The 20,244-nt window shown below is 34.5% G+C and overlaps 1 protein-coding gene across 1 annotated transcript; it reads left to right on the forward strand.

The window, feature by feature from the left end:
* Positions 1–1,879: 1,879 nt before the first annotated feature.
* LOC117688483 (delta and Notch-like epidermal growth factor-related receptor) lies at positions 1,880–17,088 on the forward strand. The gene is made up of 7 exons (XM_066066163.1): positions 1,880–1,969; positions 12,306–12,512; positions 13,439–13,699; positions 14,856–15,245; positions 15,396–15,599; positions 15,735–15,837; positions 16,332–17,088. The coding sequence occupies exons 1-7, from the start codon at positions 1,912–1,914 to the stop codon at positions 16,513–16,515; spliced, it is 1,407 nt and encodes a 468-aa protein (XP_065922235.1). The 5' UTR covers positions 1,880–1,911; the 3' UTR covers positions 16,516–17,088.
* The last annotated feature ends 3,156 nt before the right edge of the window (positions 17,089–20,244 follow it).

Below are 20,244 nucleotides of genomic sequence, written 5' to 3' on the forward strand. Positions count from 1 at the left end.
CTGAAATATCTCTATTATGACCTTGTTGTAGAAAAACTTAACAATCGCACAGCTTGAACCTAGCAATGAAGGACCATATGTCAGAAACGCCACGACCCCATGAAGAGTACCGTTGTTTTAATAACGTTAAGCACTGATTATAATCCCTTACATGGATTATTTACAAATAAATATATATATTTCTTTTTAATTTTCATTTTAATACAATTCCACTGAGATTTACCAATATGCTAATATTTGTTACACGAAGTACACAAAATATGTAGAATTGACACCAACATACAAATAACAGCTTTATTTTACGTTCATCGGATTTGTAAAACAATGAAAACTTGACATCGGCCATGCAAACTTCAGTCTTGTAATAGTCTATAAGGCTATGAAATACGATTTGTGTTCTTGAGAAATGGATGAAAAAATACATATTCGGTAATGTGCATATGTCAATGACTCGGAGAACCCAAACTTATTATACTGCTGTATACCTAATGCCTACACAATGTATTTACAGAGCATTCAGCTTCCACTATTTACCAAGCACGTTTACTGTGATCAGTTGAACATGTTCCGAAATGCCGAATGTCATGATGAATTTAATCGATGACGCACACCTTTCACGATGCAACTTACAAATTTGACATGAATCTATACTTATAAATTATGACTATTTACCGATAAACTACGAAATGCCTTCCGTTTGAAATAGACTTAATTTTTCAATTTATTTCTTTTATATATTTTTCTCTTATTTTCCTTGACAAATAAATTAAAATATTAGTAAAGAGAGGCAATTAATCTCACACAAAAGGATTCAATTATAATTTTTTTAGAAATATTTTACGATTTGTTTTCATTATAATTTACACTAAATAACAATTTAGGCCACACCCTGCATTAAGAACCCCTTCCTTATACACCATTTGAGTGTTTTCGTCGAGCACTAGATTCAAATCATTACAATGGAATTTTAAATATTGAAAGATTGCTTTATTTTCTTTCTTTATATGCAGCCAGTTTTTTTTATTCACTTTCAGCAGAAGTTGAGAAGAAGACAACAGTAAATGCATTAACACTATATTATTATTTTGACCCAGCACTAGAGGCAGATTTCCTAACGCGGGCCCGGGAGCATAACATTTTAAATTGTGTAAGAGGGACCATTAGGTCAGAAAAGCTGAAACGCATGTGAAAGCACCCTCAGGTAGTGTAAATTCAAAGTTGTGAAAATAATGATCCCCGGGGGAGGGTGGGGCCACAACGGGGATCAATTTTTAAGGTAGGAATATTAAGAGTAAGTCTTTTAAAACATTTTCTATTCCAATTGTTTTTATTTCTCCCTCTGTAAAGTATGAAAACTAACATAAAAAAATTACGCGATTAAGAAAGGTCTCGATCGTTTCCCACCCTCTGCCCCATTCTTATTTTTTTAATATGTTCTTACTATAACATATATTTTTGTGCCTTGTAGATTGTATCTATTTTGTACTTACAGTGGTACCAATGTTTGTAAACAAACATGTAAGCTATATCAACTAATAAGGGGGTATACGTTTGAGAGACTATCAAGCAAAAAATAACAGGTTATCTTAGATAAAGTTATGTTTTTGTTAAACAAATATATACCTAATAGAAATTATTAATAAATTATAGTTAACAAACACTATAAATTTTAGGAAAGGTGAAAATTTGTGACGGTGGACAAAACATGAAGATTATTTCCGAAAAAAAGGCTGACAATTTGTGACGGCGGAAATAATGTGGTGGCCAGAAAATGCATCCTTTTTAAATTTTGAAATGTAAAGCCGGAAAAAAGTGTATTCTGTCTGATCTCTTATCCAGTCATTGTTTACATTTTTTAAACTTCCTCATTCTTTCTGTTCAGATAAAGTCGTTTATTGAAATGTCACCGAAATGATTCACCCAAAATGGATTGTACTCGTTGGTTTGCTATGTTGTGCTCATTGTTATGGTAAATATAAACCTTTGTATAGTTATTCCAAAACATACTGATTTTTTATGTTTCAAATATGTTTATAATTGCGAAGCGTGTCCATTAAACAAGTTATTGACAGGGAACTAATTTTAAATATTCATACACAAATAGGACGCCTCATTCCATATTCAGTTTGAAAAAAAAAAAAAACAAAGAAACACATGCCCAATGGCAAAATCGCTAACCTGGGCAACAATAAGCATGAAACGATCAGCTTAATGGAGTCATACAATTATCAAATACTGCGCGTTAAGTGGCAGATGAGGAGCGATTAAAACTAATATAGCTACCAAAAGCTTTTATAAGAAGACAGACAAACTTATATAAAAATTGTACTGGTATATTGAACCTATGTAAACAAAAACAGGGTACGAGCCTTGTTTACATGACAAAGACCTGTGAGCCTTGTATCTTGCTCATACAATGTATCTCATAACTCTTTCAAATTTAAATTGATCATTAGAAACACATACCTAAAGCAATGTAAATTAAAAAAAAAACCAGTAAAACTGAATTGGATCAAAATCGAGACCATGCCCCTGTCTATTCACGTAATAGATCAAAATACGGAAGTAGTGGATTTTAGCGATTATTATTTATTTTAACAACAACGATATGTTATTTTGCTTGGCAAGTAGTGTATAATCTGTATTTGAATAACGCATTTTTTTATAATATGAATTCTCAGACATTTCCGACAGGAATTTCAAAAACCCCGAATGAATCATGTTGTGTAATACTAATAAATAGAATTGATTCAATCTAAGTATGTATCAGTAATCGAATTACATTAAACAAGTATTGATCAAAGCAATAATAAACTCAAAGTCTCGTTAAACCAGATGCTTTGCTGTCTCCGTTAATCTCCGACAAGCAAGAGATACTCCCTGCCAACACCAGGTTACGTGATAGCTTGATGTCGCGACCTCCAAATATAGAATTACTCTCTGCTTGTCGGAGATTTACGGACACAGCCGATGGTTGAACAAAACTATATTGAACTCTGGCGTAGGAATTCATTCGACTGCAAAAATATCTAAAGTGTTCGTACTATTTAAGATCTGACTATTTTTAAGGTATTTATAAATAAGTTTCATTAAAAAACAATGCTTTTGATAAATTACATCGCATTTATCTATTATTTTCATAAACTAAGTCTTGTCAGCGGTGATAAGTTGTGCTTAGGCCAAAACACTGTTTCAGTTTCGGTTTGCATTGGTAACTGCATAGGAGCGTTGATTAAAATTAACTCCCAAAAATTGGTATATTTTGATTTGTGATAATTATTCACGTTTGTAATAATATGTAAGCCTTCTGTCTTACAGGATCCTATTGAGGGTCAGCTCAAGCTTATGGATGACAAGTCCAGTATTTCTTTCTCAAGCGGTTTTATTAAGCGTGATCGTATAGTTACAATAACATCAGCTAATAGCAGCCCAAATCAGGAGTCTCAGAATCTATCTCTATAAGCGGAATCTCTAAATCTTAATCTGTTCAACATCATTTTACATGGGTATATATAACATTTTACTTATGATGGACAGTTCTGACTAGTTCGGCCCATTTACGACGATCATGAGTGAACATTTAGTGTTCAAAATTAAGATGAATAGTTTATTCCTAAATAAAGTAACAGAACCGTCAAAACTGCCAATCAAAGAGTCTGGATGCAGGATTTGAGTCTCCGAGTCCTGGGTCTCGGAGTCCCCCACCTAGTATGAGGCATCACTTACTCACAATACGTTCATTCATACACAGCATAAAAGGTTACAAAGGTTAATATATAGAATACACAATACATGACTCAATATAGAGTACTAGAGCTATCGTTGCAGACACAGAATCGCCAAATATGTCACATGTTGTTAAACTCTCAATTTGGATATTATTCTGCCCGTATTATGACCTGGTTTCATAACATCATTTAGGAATACTACGCATTGCTACAAGAGTCACAGAGTTCATTCTGTCAATTATCATTAACACCATTCAGTGCGCAGCATCTAGGTACACATAAATATCATAGTGACCATTATGTAATACTAGCAATTCAAGGTCATAGCATGGCTATCTGTTTACATACGTCCCCCAAACAGAAGAAATATCCCGAAGGGAGATTTCTCATGCCTGGCGCCCGGAATAGGAAAGCGTCCTTGATCTACCCTTGATCAGACGAACTTCCTAGTGACATACCAGTCAGAACATCTATGTTAAGAGATAGTAACAAGTGACATGTTTCCACCTCCGGCTTGGAACACCATTCATCTATAAAAACAAATCTATACCCAGGATGTATACATGTTCATAAAATCATATAGCTTGATTATATCGCATTAAAATCATGAAAACAATAATGAATAAAGTATGATAATAATGACCAAGATGAAATAACCATAGTTGAATATAATCGTAATTCATCATCAAAGTAATACTAAGTATGGTTAAGCTTAATGTCACATATATATACAAAGTGAATGAATGCTTGTAAGTTCACAAAATATCTCTTCCTTCTTAGGGGCGAGGTTAGCGTCATAGGTTCGGAGTCTATCGGTTTCTTCCTGAAGTTCTCCAGAGTGAATCACCAAATACGAGATTTATATTAGCACAAGATAACGCACATTTCTACTCTAACACATTTTACACAATTCACATTTTTAATTTTCACTAAATTTCACAATTCCTTTATAAGGAATACACAACTTCTTCACGGCTGCAGCTTAATTATTCATCCATCTTCGGCACCCGTGGATAGAGGGTCGGCGCGGATGGCGAGGCGACTTCTCGCGGAGCGTCTCCTGCGTTCCTCTGTTGCGTAGACATCGCGGCCTTCTCTTCCAGGTATTTACGTGCCAGCTCTGGGTCCGGTCTATAGTATTTGGTCCATGGAGATTCTTCATTTTTCTCCTCTTCAAGTAATTGCTGTGCTAGTCTGGTCGACATTGTCCCCGTGTTACTGGTCAATTTGTGAGTTTCGAGTCTTCCGCTCCGTCGGGGTTTCTCTTGGATCCTAGTGTCTTCCGAGATTGGTTCAAGTTCAATAATGTCACTAGAGGTCCATTTCTCTTGATTCACACAACAAAATACAGTGTCTTTGGAAGAACCTTTCTTATCTCCGTCACTACCCCTTTTTCGACAACCTGTCCAGCAACCACCACAGCATATACCACCCCACTTTTTAATAGTTTTGCGTTTCTTAATACAAAGTCCTATCGTGATTGTTACTGCCAAAGTTAAACATACATAAAACTAGGGGCTTCCCACCCAAGACGAGGATTTCATGGGTTGCAAATTAATTACTGGCAATTCCGCCATTAGTGCATTCATAGGGACAATTTTAATATCTTTAGTCATAAGACATTAAACCATGAAAACCTGAGCAACCTTGTCCCAAACTCAAGATGTTGATCGCAAAATTTGATTGTTTTTACGAATTATCTTAAATCACTTACAAAAATTAGTCTTACAGTTTCTTTACTTAGTCGCTGTTTTATATATTTCGAGTATATGTTAAATCTCTTCAACTCCGCATATTTATACAAATAACCGAGGGGCTATGTTCGCGTTTGCTAGTCAGCGTGTCTCAATTCATGGTTTAATGTCACAGGGGGTCATCCTGTCATATATTTTTAAAAACGTGCAATATATACAAAGCTAAGCTCATTCACGATTATTTACATCTACATTAAAGCAACTTAATTATTCCAGTACTTTGGTTAATTGCTTCAAAATAGCCAAGCAATCTTCAGCATATTCTTGTTTGCATTTTTTCTTTCGGGGTTTAGGGGTTAGTTTACGCGGTTTAGGGATTGGTTTGAAGCCTAGACCTACTTTAGAGACTATTTCATCTATTTCCATATTTTCATCTAAGGGTACATTAGGGTTATCTAAGGGTATTTCATAGTCTTGACCACTATTTTCACCACATTGATTTGACTCATGGGTCTCATCCGATTCTGAATCTACGGTCTGATCGTTCTCGTGTTTATACTGCTGATCATCCATGATCTTCTTAGCTCTTATACGTCTTTGAAGTTCTGCTAGGGGAATATCCTCTTCGTCTGAAGATCCTTCTCTTTCCCATTGTTTGGACTGTATAGCTCTTTCCAATGGCTCTGGTTGCATGTCTTCATTTTCTGACGACGATTCATCTTCTGGTGGCACCACATAGTTAGTCTTCCTTAGAGTTCTTCCACCATCTTCAGTAGTTTGTGAAAGGGGCCAGTGCGAAATGTCTGCCAGTCTTAATTGTCGTGCATGGCATTTGGTGGTTAATCCAGTCAATTGATCTCTCACCACGAAACTAACTGGTCCTTTCTGTTCTATGATTCGATAATATGGTAGCCACTTCTTATCTAACTTATTTTGTCTTCTGTTGTTCTTAAGGTAGACAGGGTCACCTACCTGAAAATTTTCGTCTTTGCTTTTCTTATCGGCCTGCGCTTTCTGTTTCTTCTTGGCTTCCTTCATATTACGATGTACTAGCAGGAAAGCTTTATGTTGTTCTTGAAGGGCGATCTTGTGTTGATCTTCTCCCGCATATCTCCTTCGAGGTTTCATCAACGTATCAAGAGGTAATACGACATCTCTGTTGTACATAAGGTAATATGGAGAAAACTTTGACGAATCGTTAGGATGGAAACGAATGGCTGCCAACGTCTGATTAAGATGAATATCCCATGTTTGAGCGTTGTCTGTTGTTTTCTTAGCCATCACGTCATGTAGAGTTCTATGAAATCGTTCTACTTTACCATTACCTTGAGGACTGTAATAAGATGTTTTGATATGGTTGATATTCAATTCTTTTAAAGTTTCTTCCACTTTCTTATTCACATTTTCTGTTCCGTTGTCTGTGAGGATTTGAAGAGGACAGCCATATCTTGGATATATTTCTTCTAAGATAAGGTGTACTATGTTGTCAGCTGACTTATCAGGAACGGGAAAAGCTTCTGGCCAACCAGAGTAAATGTCAATAAAAGAAACTATGTACTTGTTTCCCGACAAGGATGTTGGATATGGTCCTGATAGATCAAGTCCTACTTTAGCCATTGGAAAAGGTGGTATATCTGTCTCTTGAAGTGGAGGTTGATTTTTCTTATTGCTCCTCGTTTGGCATACTACACATCCTTCTATATAAGAGTATAACCTTTTGTACAAATTTGGTATGTAGTACTTTTGTCTGATTACGTCATATGTTTTGTCCACTCCCATATGTCCAAGTCCGTCATGATACTGTTGCACTACTAAAAGTTCTAACTCACGTGGTACATACAGGCGAAGTTTTGGGCCTTCTGAGTCTCCATCTGAAAGATAGTACATTAAACCATCAATTTCCAGGAACTTCTTTTCTTCGGTTGCTGTTGCTGTTCCTTTACTTAACCGATTCTTCAGTTTCTTGATCTGCTCGTCGTGTTGTTGACTTTCTTTGATGTTGATATCTTCTGGTAGATCAATAAAGGGTTTGACCAGTTCGTCGTGTTGATTAACTTCACATCTGGCCAATCTCTTAGGCGAAAAGGCATTGGAGTTAAGTACGTTCACTTCAAAGAAATTGTCCTTAACATCTGGTTCATCATGCTCTGATTGTTCTTCCTCTTCACACTCGAGGTTGACTGTCGGTAATCGGGATAAGAGATCTGCACAGCAGTTAAATCTTCCTTCTATGTACTCTACCTTACAGTTATATCCTGCAATACTTAATGCCCATAGTTGAATTTTCTTATTTTGCATTGGAGATTCTAAGATATACTTGAGCGGCTTATGGTCTGTTCTTACAGTAAACTGAGCACCGTGTAAATAATGGTCTAACTTCTGAAGGGCGTAATGGATTGCAAATGCCTCCTTTTCTATGGTTGACCACTTTTCTTGAGTTTTACTCAGCTTGTGGGATAAGTAATATATTGGCTTATCTTCTCCCTCATCTGTCTTTTGAGTAAGGCACGCTCCAACACAATTGTCGCTGGCATCGGTGTACAGGATGTAAGGCTTATTAGTATCTGGATATGCTAGTAAAGGCACTACCGTTAAACTTTCTTTAATAAAGTCAAACGCTTTTTGGCAACATGGCGTCCATTTGAACCTTGCATATTTTCTGGTTAAGTCAATCAATGGTTCCGCAATCTTAGAGAAGTTCGGTATAAATCTCCTGTAATAACTACACATACCTATAAAGCCACGAACTTCTCGGACTGTAGTGGGCGCTGGTAACTTTCTTATAGCTTCGACTTTCTTTGGATCAGGTGTAACGCCATGTTCATCAATGATGAAACCAAGATATTCTGTCTGTTCCTTGAAGAAACTACATTTCTTTAGCTTCATTTTAAGTCCATGCTTCCTTAGGCGGTTGAAAACGTCTTGAATATGCCGAAGATGATCTTCCGGTGTCTCTGAGAATATAAGAATGTCATCCAGGTATGCGATGGCAAACTCCTCTTGTCCTTGAAGAACTATGTTCATCAGCTCTTGAAAGACTGCTGGTGCATTACTCAACCCAAATGGCATCCGGTTGAATTGGAATAGTCCTTTGTGACATGCAAAGGCCGTTTTTTCTTTACTTGAATCTTCTAATTTCACTTGCCAATATCCACTCTTTAAGTCTAGTGCAGTGAAATATTTTGCCTTACCTAGTAAACATAGGATGTCATCAATCAACGGTAGCGGGAATGATACGGGTTTCACTATCTTATTCAAGCTTCTAAAGTCAACGCACATTCGGTCTGATCCGTCCTTTTTCTTCACCACTACTAAGGGAAATGACCAAGGCGATTGTGATCTCTCAATTATCTTTGCGTCCATCATTTCCAGTATGGCCTTGTCAATTATCTGTCTTTTATTTAAGGGTACACGGTAGGGTCTGTTCTTTATTGGGTGGTGATCTCCAGTTTCTATCTTCATTTTAACAGTATCAGTCACTCCAAGATCACTGTCTTTCTTTGCAAATAAATCATTGTTTTTGCTCACAAGTCTTTTGATTGAGTGTTCAAATCTCTTAGGTACATCAATTTCTTCTTTTGTGTCTTGAGTAGTCTGTATTTCTGAGATTTCCTTCTGTTTTAATGCGGTAATTCGTCCTACTATGTAGCCTCTTGGAATTTTATAATTTTTGTTAGTTTGGTTAACGAAGATCATTGGAACTTTCTTATCTTTCCGAACTCTACAAACGGCGTCTTTTAAATATAGTCCTGGGTCTTCCATAATGCAGTTATTGTCTATGCTGTTCACTTCAACCAAGTCACTTTTCTCCAGAGGAAAATTGTTATTTATTTTTCCATAGAATACAGTCACCGTGTTTGGTCTCATAATAAGTTTCTTAGGAGTTCTTACAATAGTTGAGATGTGTAAATCTTCTTTAAGTTCCGCGTATACTTTGCCATCAATACGCATGAGTCCAAGATCAAAGTATAAACGAACATTGTTTTTCTTGAGCCAATCACGACCGAGAATCATGTTTCGGTTGAGTCCCTTTGTCACATAAAGTTTGTGGTCTAAATTTAACCCTGAAATCTTAAAGGAAATATTTACATACCCTATCGCAATTAAAGAATTGCCATTTGCTGCTTGTAAAGAGGGGATGTCATTTTTAAACAACTTGGGGCGGGGAAATAGATTATCATACATTTTCTTACTAATTAGAGATACGGCTGCACCTGTATCTACCAAGGCTCTAAATTTATTTTTACCTACTTTTAATAAACAGCTACTGGGGTTGTTAGTAAAATTAATTTCATATGTAGGTCTTTGTTTAAAGTTCTTTCTTCGGGCTTCAACGAAGGAAGAACGTCTTAGTTTTCCTGTTTTTGTTTGTCAAAATAAGAGCGTGATTTGAAATTTTGAGACGATCCCCTATTTACTTGGTCGCTAGATTTATATGTTCGGCCTTGACGATTTGATGGTCTGCCCCGATTTTGCTGTGTTCTTTGATACATATGCGAGCCCCAACAATCTGCACGCACATGACCTACTTTACCACAATTCCAACATTCCACAGGCGAACGGGGTTTCTGCTCTATATTATGGACGGGTTTGTTTTGACTGGGTCGTTTATCTATTTGAGGACGGGACCTGACTTGGGATTTATTTTGAGTACAAAATCGAGCCCTATGACCCGTCTGTTTACATTTAAAACACATACTATTACGCGCATGGTCAATTTCCATTGGTTCTACATGCCTTGTTTCTACTGAGGTAAGATTATCTGCTCTATCCTTTAATAAGGGAAGAGTAGTATCAAAATTTGAAAGAGTTCGTCTGTTGTCATTACTTTGTACAATTTCTGTCATATTTGACCCTCTTATCGCTAGCCTCTGTCTCAGATTTTGTTCTCGCATTGCTATTTGAATTGCGGATTCTAAATCTTTAGGGTTTTCTCGCAACATTTTCATTCTGAGGTAGTCGAATGTCAACCCGTCACAAAAGATATCTACTAACTGTTGTTGTATCAAAGGGTCTTTTAGTCTGTCATTACTGTAGGCGTCTTCCGCGATTTGCAATAGTCTCTCGGCGAACAACTGAACACTTTCATTTGAATGTTGTCGAGTCTTACGCATTACTGCTAACGCGTGTTGGGGATCTGTTATTTCTGCAAATCTATTTTTAAGGGATTCCTTAAGATCGTTCCAAGATGGGATTTCTTCAGACGCATCTGTTTCATCTAAATACCTTTTAATATAATCCCCAACTGAACCCTTACTCGTTATGTATGCAAGCATGGGGATCTCATGACCTTGTTTCCCAGACATAACACTGTACTTTTCAACTTCCTTTATCCACTGTTTAAATTTTTGAGCATCTCCCTCAAAAGGAGTTATCACAGAAGATAGGGGCACTGAGAGTGCGGCTGTTATAGCTTTAACTTGACCAATGAAAAAATCTTTTTCATCATCCTGATCTGAGACTCGGTGTCGAGTTTCACGAGTTTCATACGGCCTAGCATCATGATATGTTTCAAAAGTATTTTGTTTAATCTGCTCTTTTTCTTGGGATTTTTGACCTGTTTCTTGCCCTTTATTTTCATTGTTCTGACCCAACCCCGCGAATTGTTTTTCTAATTGCTCCATTTGATTTTTAAATTCTTTTTTATCAAACCCATCACCTGTCGCCATATTGGTTGCTTAGACAAAGTTGTTTACTTCGAGATAGCTATAAGAGACATATAGAAATGGTTCTTACCTTACTCTGTATTGAACTTCGCTCAGTCCTGGTCACTGGCACCAAGAAAGTTCATGTAAGCCTTCTGTCTTACAGGATCCTATTGAGGGTCAGCTCAAGCTTATGGATGACAAGTCCAGTATTTCTTTCTCAAGCGGTTTTATTAAGCGTGATCGTATAGTTACAATAACATCAGCTAATAGCAGCCCAAATCAGGAGTCTCAGAATCTATCTCTATAAGCGGAATCTCTAAATCTTAATCTGTTCAACATCATTTTACATGGGTATATATAACATTTTACTTATGATGGACAGTTCTGACTAGTTCGGCCCATTTACGACGATCATGAGTGAACATTTAGTGTTCAAAATTAAGATGAATAGTTTATTCCTAAATAAAGTAACAGAACCGTCAAAACTGCCAATCAAAGAGTCTGGATGCAGGATTTGAGTCTCCGAGTCCTGGGTCTCGGAGTCCCCCACCTAGTATGAGGCATCACTTACTCACAATACGTTCATTCATACACAGCATAAAAGGTTACAAAGGTTAATATATAGAATACACAATACATGACTCAATATAGAGTACTAGAGCTATCGTTGCAGACACAGAATCGCCAAATATGTCACATGTTGTTAAACTCTCAATTTGGATATTATTCTGCCCGTATTATGACCTGGTTTCATAACATCATTTAGGAATACTACGCATTGCTACAAGAGTCACAGAGTTCATTCTGTCAATTATCATTAACACCATTCAGTGCGCAGCATCTAGGTACACATAAATATCATAGTGACCATTATGTAATACTAGCAATTCAAGGTCATAGCATGGCTATCTGTTTACAAATATTGCCCGCTATGAAATACAAAGAAAAACATGCACCGTCTAAGCCATGGATACTTCTACTCCTTTCCGTTTCCTTATGTATCACAAACCGCTTAAACCAGAAAATATAATTAAAACCTACCGAAGCATTCTTGTTATGGTGATATGATAAGATGAGTGTTATTACAGTAATACAATTACTGAAGGATGCACGTTTTTTACGATGATGTGATAAAAAGGTGGAGCAATCGTGTTATGTAACAGTTTGTGGAATTAATTTAAACCTATATCAACATATTGTTACAAATATAGTATGTATTGTATTTTTTAAACAAGAAAATCTAAGTAGAAGACCCACAACAGTACTCACCCAAAGTTCGACCTATAATGGACAGACAGCCTCATTTGCTAATGATGGCAATCTTCAGACTGACGATCTTAATTGTTCCCATACTGCGCCAAATAACACCAAGGCTTGGCTACAGGTGGATTTTGGAGAATCATACAGTATAAACAATGTCAAAATCTATTACAGAAGAGACGGTATGTATTGCATTCCATTCCTTTGTTTTATTCTCATAAAAAAAATCAAAAGCATACACACAATTCATATTTAAAACAATGTCATCAATACATTTGTCGAGTTTTTAATGAAACGAATTTCATTTTAATTTAAAGTCTATCGGGTAGGCTATTGCAAATAATTTTCGTCATTTGTCTTGCGTTAATAAATTGAGATGTTTGAAGTTTAAAAAACTAAGTTGCCAGTTCGTTTAAAATGTGGCATGATGCATTTTAGTGGTAGAAAAAGCAATTCCGTGAGCTTTGCCCAATAGGGACTGGGTTAAATTGCCAATATTTGATTTTTTATTCTCTACATTTGCGTATTTAAAGTAGTAATTAAAGTTATAGTCATGTAGACTAGAGTGTCATCCACTTAATCTGCTGATACTAATTACCTACTGACTTATAGTAAGAGAAACATTTAAAAAAAACCTTCTACCAGTATTGTATATTTCATGTCCCCTAGGACAGATGATAAACTTTATTCATATCTAACAAGGTCTAAATTATGTTCTTTAAATATGCTGATAAGATTGTATGCAAAAAAAGTGGGGGAATAAAGCAACGTCTGGTTGTAGTATCAATTCAGTCAGTTCTACTTTGATGTATCCAATAAATCACATCACATGCAACAAAATGTTCCTTATTATTTCAAATTGATGGTAAAATCGATCTGAATAGGTGATGCAAATAAATCAATTTGGTTTTGTCACCATTCGAAATTAAAAGGGAATGGACCTTCGATAAATGCTATTTTACTATGCTTGCGTGCATCTTATTATTTATCTGTTTAAATTTACGTGTTATATATACCGTTGATAATTGCCTCTCCATTCTAAATTCACCATGATTAAACTTACTGATTTTTATTTATCATATTATTGGGTTTTTTTTCAACTATTCAGGTAATAGGATGGGTGAATGGAAACAGTTTCGGTTCAGACAGTTCTACTTAGATATCTCGAATTCATCAGCAACACAGACGGCAACGTTACATAGAACTCGTTGTTACACTGACAATACAGCATACCCAAACTTACCTCCAAACATAATAGACATACCATGTAAACAGACAGCTAGATACGTCATTGTGGAGACCACGTACGACGCATTGGAAGATAATGTATTTGGGGCAATCCTTGAAGTCTGTGAATTAGAAGTTTATGGTAATCAAGCTTAAAAATCAAATAACCGGTAATTGATGGAGACTTTGCAAAAATCCTTTTTTCAAAGCATATATACTAACCACTTAGCCCTATTTGGCTCATCCTTGAATAACAAAGCTTATGAAAAACAGGTGTGCAATGACCTTGAACCAATTTCTAAAATCAAAAGTAAAGGTCGTACAGAATTACCTGAAAAGTCCTTGCCCGGAGCATATCTTCTCTCCCTTTTCTTTAATCTTGCTCATACTTCACTAACATAGTGCCTTTGATTAAAGGGTATGCAGTGACTGTATATGATGTTTGTAGATTTAGTGTCAAGGTCTAATCAGATCAGACAAACATCCTTATAAGAGCATATACATACCCTCTACTTAGTCTTGTTTGGCTTAGGTTATACTTTACTTTAACAGAAATTGTTGGCAAATGGCGTGCAGTGACCTTAAACCAAGTCAATGTGAAGGTCATAGTAAATCTCTTTATAATCAGTTTTAGACCATAGATTATTTCTCATTTAGTTAATTAGTTCAGATAAAAAAAAAGGCCGGTATGTATGTGATAATGAGATTGAATAGGTGGAAATTTTGATAGTTTTAGGTCAAGGTCAAAGCATTTTTTTCTGAATTTTTTTTTATCATATTGTCCATTATGTACGCAGGGCCCCTTGAGATGGACACCATCTCCATGTTGTCTAGTTAGTTCTAAAATTAAGGAAATCCACATTTTTAAACCAGTTGAATTGTCTGTCGTCGCATTTCCTCTTATGTCTTGTTTATCCAGGTGCAAATCAGGTCAATGTATTCAGCGAATGTAGAAGTCTATCCTTTGTTAAGGTCTCAACAATAAATTATTGCATCCAAATGTTAAAATATTTTCTGATTAGATACCACCCTGGGCCTCGTTTTAATGATTTTAGCGTACTCAGTCAGTTCATAAAGGTTCGTACTAGTTATTCCAGAAGCTTTTTTGGAGATCCGCTCCAGACAAAGTTGATACAAATTGAGTATTTATTACAACATGGTTTATCTAATGTAAAACGAAAATGTAACTCATTTAATTTTTTGCTGAATAAGTTATCATAACACAGGTCTATAATAAAAAATAAAAACAAGAAACAAACACAAAACAAAAGATAACTTGAATAATTTATGGCTTTTAGGATGTGAGACAACTTGCAGAAATAATGTCTGTGATGGCGTTGGAAACTGTACCGATGGATGTGTAGACGGATACTGGGGCCCCCCGGCTTGTAATTTCAAATGCCCTGCAGATTGCAAAGAGCCAAATTGTATTATGTATAGTGGACAATGTAACAGCTGTAAGTCTGGTTTTTGGGGAGACACTTGTAGTTCACTGTGTCCATTACATTGTATCGGAAGAGTATGTGACAAAAACAGTGGTAGCTGTACAAAGGGATGCACATCGGGACCGAATGGAGACACATGTAATAGAACATGTAGTCCTTGGTGTGTAGGAGGGATATGCGACAAACAAAGCGCAACCTGTTTTAATGGATGTGTGCAGAACTATGCAGGGTCTCAATGTGACGGTAAGAATCACAATAATTAAAAAACAACAAGCGAGACAGATATACATGCTTTTTCCCCTAACTCACAAAGGCTTAAAAAGGTATGTGAACTTTTGAATTATTATTAATTGTTCAACAGTTTTTGTAAATCTTTGTTTCTTCAATAAACAGAATATGACTCAAATCATTATGGATTTTCCTGTTCTCTGGAATGCAACCATAACTGTGTAAATAGTACTTGTAATGGCACTACTGGTTTATGTACTTTGGGATGTAAGAGGGGCTTCTATGGATACAAATGCGACAGACAATGTACGTGTTGTCCGTCAGGTTGTGATCGACTAACAGGACGATGTAATGGAGACTGTCCAGTAGGCAAGTTCGGGGTATTCTGTGACAAAGCTTGTAACCAAGGTTGTAAAGTATACAAATTAAATTTAAGCTACAGTAAAGATATTTTGCTTAAATATGGTTTAATATATGTTGTTAGTTTTTTTTTCATTTTTACAGGTAAACAATCACCGGTACCAAACACAGAAAATATGTCCAGTTTGTATGTAGTGATTACAGCCCTTTGTATCAGTCTGCTCGTCAACATTTTTACAATAATCTGGTATGTTATTATTTATTTACATGATCACAGATCGTACTGCTATCAAATATAATTACAAATGCAATCACAATATAAATGTTCCTTTATATAAGCAGACTAAAATATGTTTGCGTTTTATCTGCAATTTAAATTTCATTGAAAACCAACCAAGTGTTTCTTTTTAAATGATACATCCTGAACATTACGCGAGAAAATAAAAGAAACACAACTATTAGTTATATGTTAATTCAGCTTAACAAAGTAAAATTAAGTAATTTATGTATTTGCATACAAATATTGTACATCAATTTAAATTAAAACCAACCAGCTTGATAAAACGAAAATCAATAAAAGATTTTTCAAATCAAACATTAAACATCCAACATTTAAAATGGAATAAACTAAAACAAAAATCTTAACAAAGTCCGCATAAGCAAGATCGAATGCATATAAATACATTATAAGCAAACCACTCATTTACCGGCAAATTATGAAAAGTTTGTTTAATGTTACAGGATTTTTAGAAACAAAGCATGCAAGAGACAAGATGTTAATCAAGAAAAAAAGAAGGACACTGATTCAATTTCCATCCCTGGGATGTATGATACAGCGGATGAAAACGCCGGATATCAAGAATTGGGTCAACTCAGCGGACCATCTCACTACGATCATCTCCAAGGGCCAGCAACTAATAAATAGACAATACATGTATATATAGTATTGTTATACTTTCATGTTAAATACTGAAATCTGATTGGTTTAGACGCAGTTGATAATCCATTTTATTACCCTCAGCATTAGCAACGGGTAACATTAAAAATTATTACATGCGCGAAAATTATGCGCGTACGGTTCGCCGTAGAATTCACGTTATTCCTATGTAAAAACAGTAAAGTTTTCTTTAAATTGAAGAAATTCAGTATAACAAAATAAATGTTTGGTAGGATAACAGCTGAAATTGACACCCCCAAACAGGCGCTATTTATATAATGGAACTGAGATTCTGTGTGTTTGATGCAATATCGCATCGATGGATGTGGTCATTAATTTAAATTGTCATTTATTGTATATATGTTGTAACCTGTCTGAATTTTATCACATTAATTTTGTATACACATTTATTTATTTCTTTTTGAATACACTTAAGGTTTATGATTAAAAACCGTACAAAGAAAAACTTGTTTGAATGTAATGTTTTTCTTTTGTAACAACTTTTCAAAATATTTTATTCAATTCATATTATATAGGTCAGCATTATTTTCTTCCTAGAGTAAAAAAACCCAAAAATTATCATTTCTAAATATCTTTATTTTTGTCCTGGTCATTTGTTATTTAATATAACTATACAAGTACACATTTATACATGTAGTTGTCAAATTATTAATTTGATTGCTACATATATTAGAAAATGTAAAGTTCTAAAATAATATTCATTATACTAGTATATGAACAGTTCAAGCAGAAATAAAATGTAACACACTATTGTTGCATTTCATTTTTTGGTAAATATGTAATCTTTCCAAGTTTCCTTTTGTTTCACATTATTTTTTCGTTTTATGGATTTTTGAGATAGTTCACGGTTTGTTATTGTCATTTTCTCATTGTAAAATAATTTTTGTAATTTTAGTTACGGCAAATATATGTATGTATACTATATATATACTAAATGTATATTTATATACTGCCAAGAGATAGCTGCATACCTATTTATAATATGAATATTTGCATGCTAAAACATATCTGTTTTGTTTCATTAAATTTTGGTAAGTGTATCAAACAACACTGGTGGATGTGATATATCAAGGACTGTTTGCAAATGCAATTCAGCTTGCTTTAAGCAACCTGATTCAGTTTCTAGGGCTATATATTGCTAAGGATGCAATAAAGATAGTATTTAATAATGACAATGGAATGTATCATTATATACATGTATATATTACACGTACCTAAGTGTTTTTCTTTATATAGGCAAAGAAAACAATGATGCATTTTGGAATGTATACTAGTGCACTTATCGTAAATACGATTGGATACTAATGATATTGCTCTTTTTAAATATGACAGTCTGTGAATATGACGATTAAATATGACGATTAACTATTTCAATCGTTTGTTTTCTTTTTAGTGAGTAAAAGTAAAATCTTAACATATGATTTATTTTATCGCATTTTTAAACATGCGTGAATATCAAAACAAAGAGAAATAGGGACGCTCCGGACCCCCCCCCCCCCCAAAAAAAAAAAAAATAAATAAAATAAAATAAATTGATTTAACTTATTGAAAATATGACTCATGCAATTTTGAACAAAATTTTCCTGGATACCATTTTTCCAGGGAAAAACAATATTGAGTCTATGCATGATAAATTATAGTACATGCAATAGTTTTTAAAAATTGTTGACTATTTGCTTCATATTATACGTAACTATTTATATTAGTAGCCTATGAATTCTAAGGTTTGCAGTACCATTTTGGAAAAAAAATTGTCAAAACCAAAAATATGCTCAACAAAATCAATTGGAAACGCTTTATGAATAAAATATGCCTTCTCTTTCAACACCTTAAAGGAGTTTCCTCATATTTACTGGTGAGTTGATGATGTGTTTATAACGATATTAATTTGATCCCCCTTGACACAAGTAAAACAAGGATACATATGGTTTAGGGGTGGGGATGTGAACAGGTTTTTTTTAGATATTCAGTAATTTTCCAAATCTAAGGATGTACCCAAGGACCATATCTAATGTACCATATATAAATTGCCTGTAACACTCAATATATGCATCTAAAGACTCCATGTAAATAGCTTTAACGGTTTCAAAGTTAAAACTATACACAATATTGTGTACAATTTTTGCCATAGGATTCAATGCTAGATCCAATCCCATTTTACCCTGCAAAAATATGGTTGACCAACCCAAAATTAAAATATTTAAACGAGAGTGCACAACTAGATATGCAGGCGTACAATCGTAAAATTCTGTTCAGCTATCTCCAAGAAACGCGATAAACAAGATCAGAAGAAAGAAGAAAAAGGAGAAACCGTACGAAAAGGGAAATATTAAAAACATTTTTTTCTGATTTAGGTCAATTCATTTCTTTTTTTGTTGACCATATTTCAAAAAATGAATAATAACTACATTTAACACTTTTATATCAGATATATTTACATTTTCTAGTGTCTTTGCCTGTGATGACACTACGTATCGATTTTGTACTATATAACCCATAATACATATGACGCCAAATTGAGGCGCCAGCGGGTTTTGCTAATTTATATTTATATATTTAATCGTACGATGGCTTAAAATTATATAAATATAAGTAATAAGGAATCATTCTTTGAATATTATGAGGTGATAATTTCGGTCGGAGCGTGATCAAATCTATCATAAAGCCCTTCAGGCTTTATTGGATTTGATCACGCCCCGACCGAAATTATCACCTCATAATACTCAAAGAATGATTCCTTATTCCTTATTTCTTTACAGTTTAAAATGCCCTCACTACCATTAAACATAACAGTTTTGGTGAATTTATTTTCACATAAATTATTAAATTTTGTCTGGTTATTAAAGGTACATGTATTACAAGAATCGATTTCCATTTTAAGCTTCAATCAACAAAATTTGTAACTTAATTGTGATAGGTCTTGGTATCCCGCATTGTCTTCCGCCGTGTCACCTATTCATTGATTTGCGACAAAATCGTTTGAATCAATTTTTATCATCTCTCATGATAAATCTCGTTGTTACCACCCGTGGTTCATTACCACCCTAAATCAATGCAATGAAAATGTTCATATATTCATGATAATATTTTCTTCAGTGAATGTATAAGTGTATATCAATTTTTTTGAAATATAGCTATTTTGAATCATGTGTAAGTATCAATATGATTACAAGTATGAAAACAATTTGTTTCCTTTTAGAAAAAAAAATAGAAATGATCATGTAATAAATGTACAATGCGCTACGGAATAATGTCATCTCACGTTCACATATTACAAATATATCGTTGATATCAATATTTCTGTTTCTACTAGCGTATTCTTTTCTGTTCATACAGTTCACACATTGCACAACAATAAAGGTAACTAACGAACTAACGACAAGTTGCAGGAATATGTTTAATTTACATTCATTAAAGGGGCATGGAAACGATTTTGGACAAAAATTATTTTTCCGATTTTAATATTTACAGTGCTTTAGAAAGGCAGTTTTAATAAGCAACCGAAATTTGAGTGTCATTTGTTGAGTTATAAGTGAGTTACAGAGCTTGAAATTCTTCGCTATGTAAACAAAGTGTTTGTTTACTATGTAAACAAAGTGTTTGTTTACATTTTGAACGTTATGAAGTAAAAATTCAGTTTTTAACCAAAAACGAATGTCTTAAACGTTAGAAACTGTTTATATATGCTTAAAATAA

Source organism: Magallana gigas, chromosome 1 (genome assembly GCF_963853765.1).
Source record: "Magallana gigas chromosome 1, xbMagGiga1.1, whole genome shotgun sequence".
Taxonomy (NCBI): Eukaryota; Metazoa; Mollusca; class Bivalvia; order Ostreida; family Ostreidae; genus Magallana; species Magallana gigas.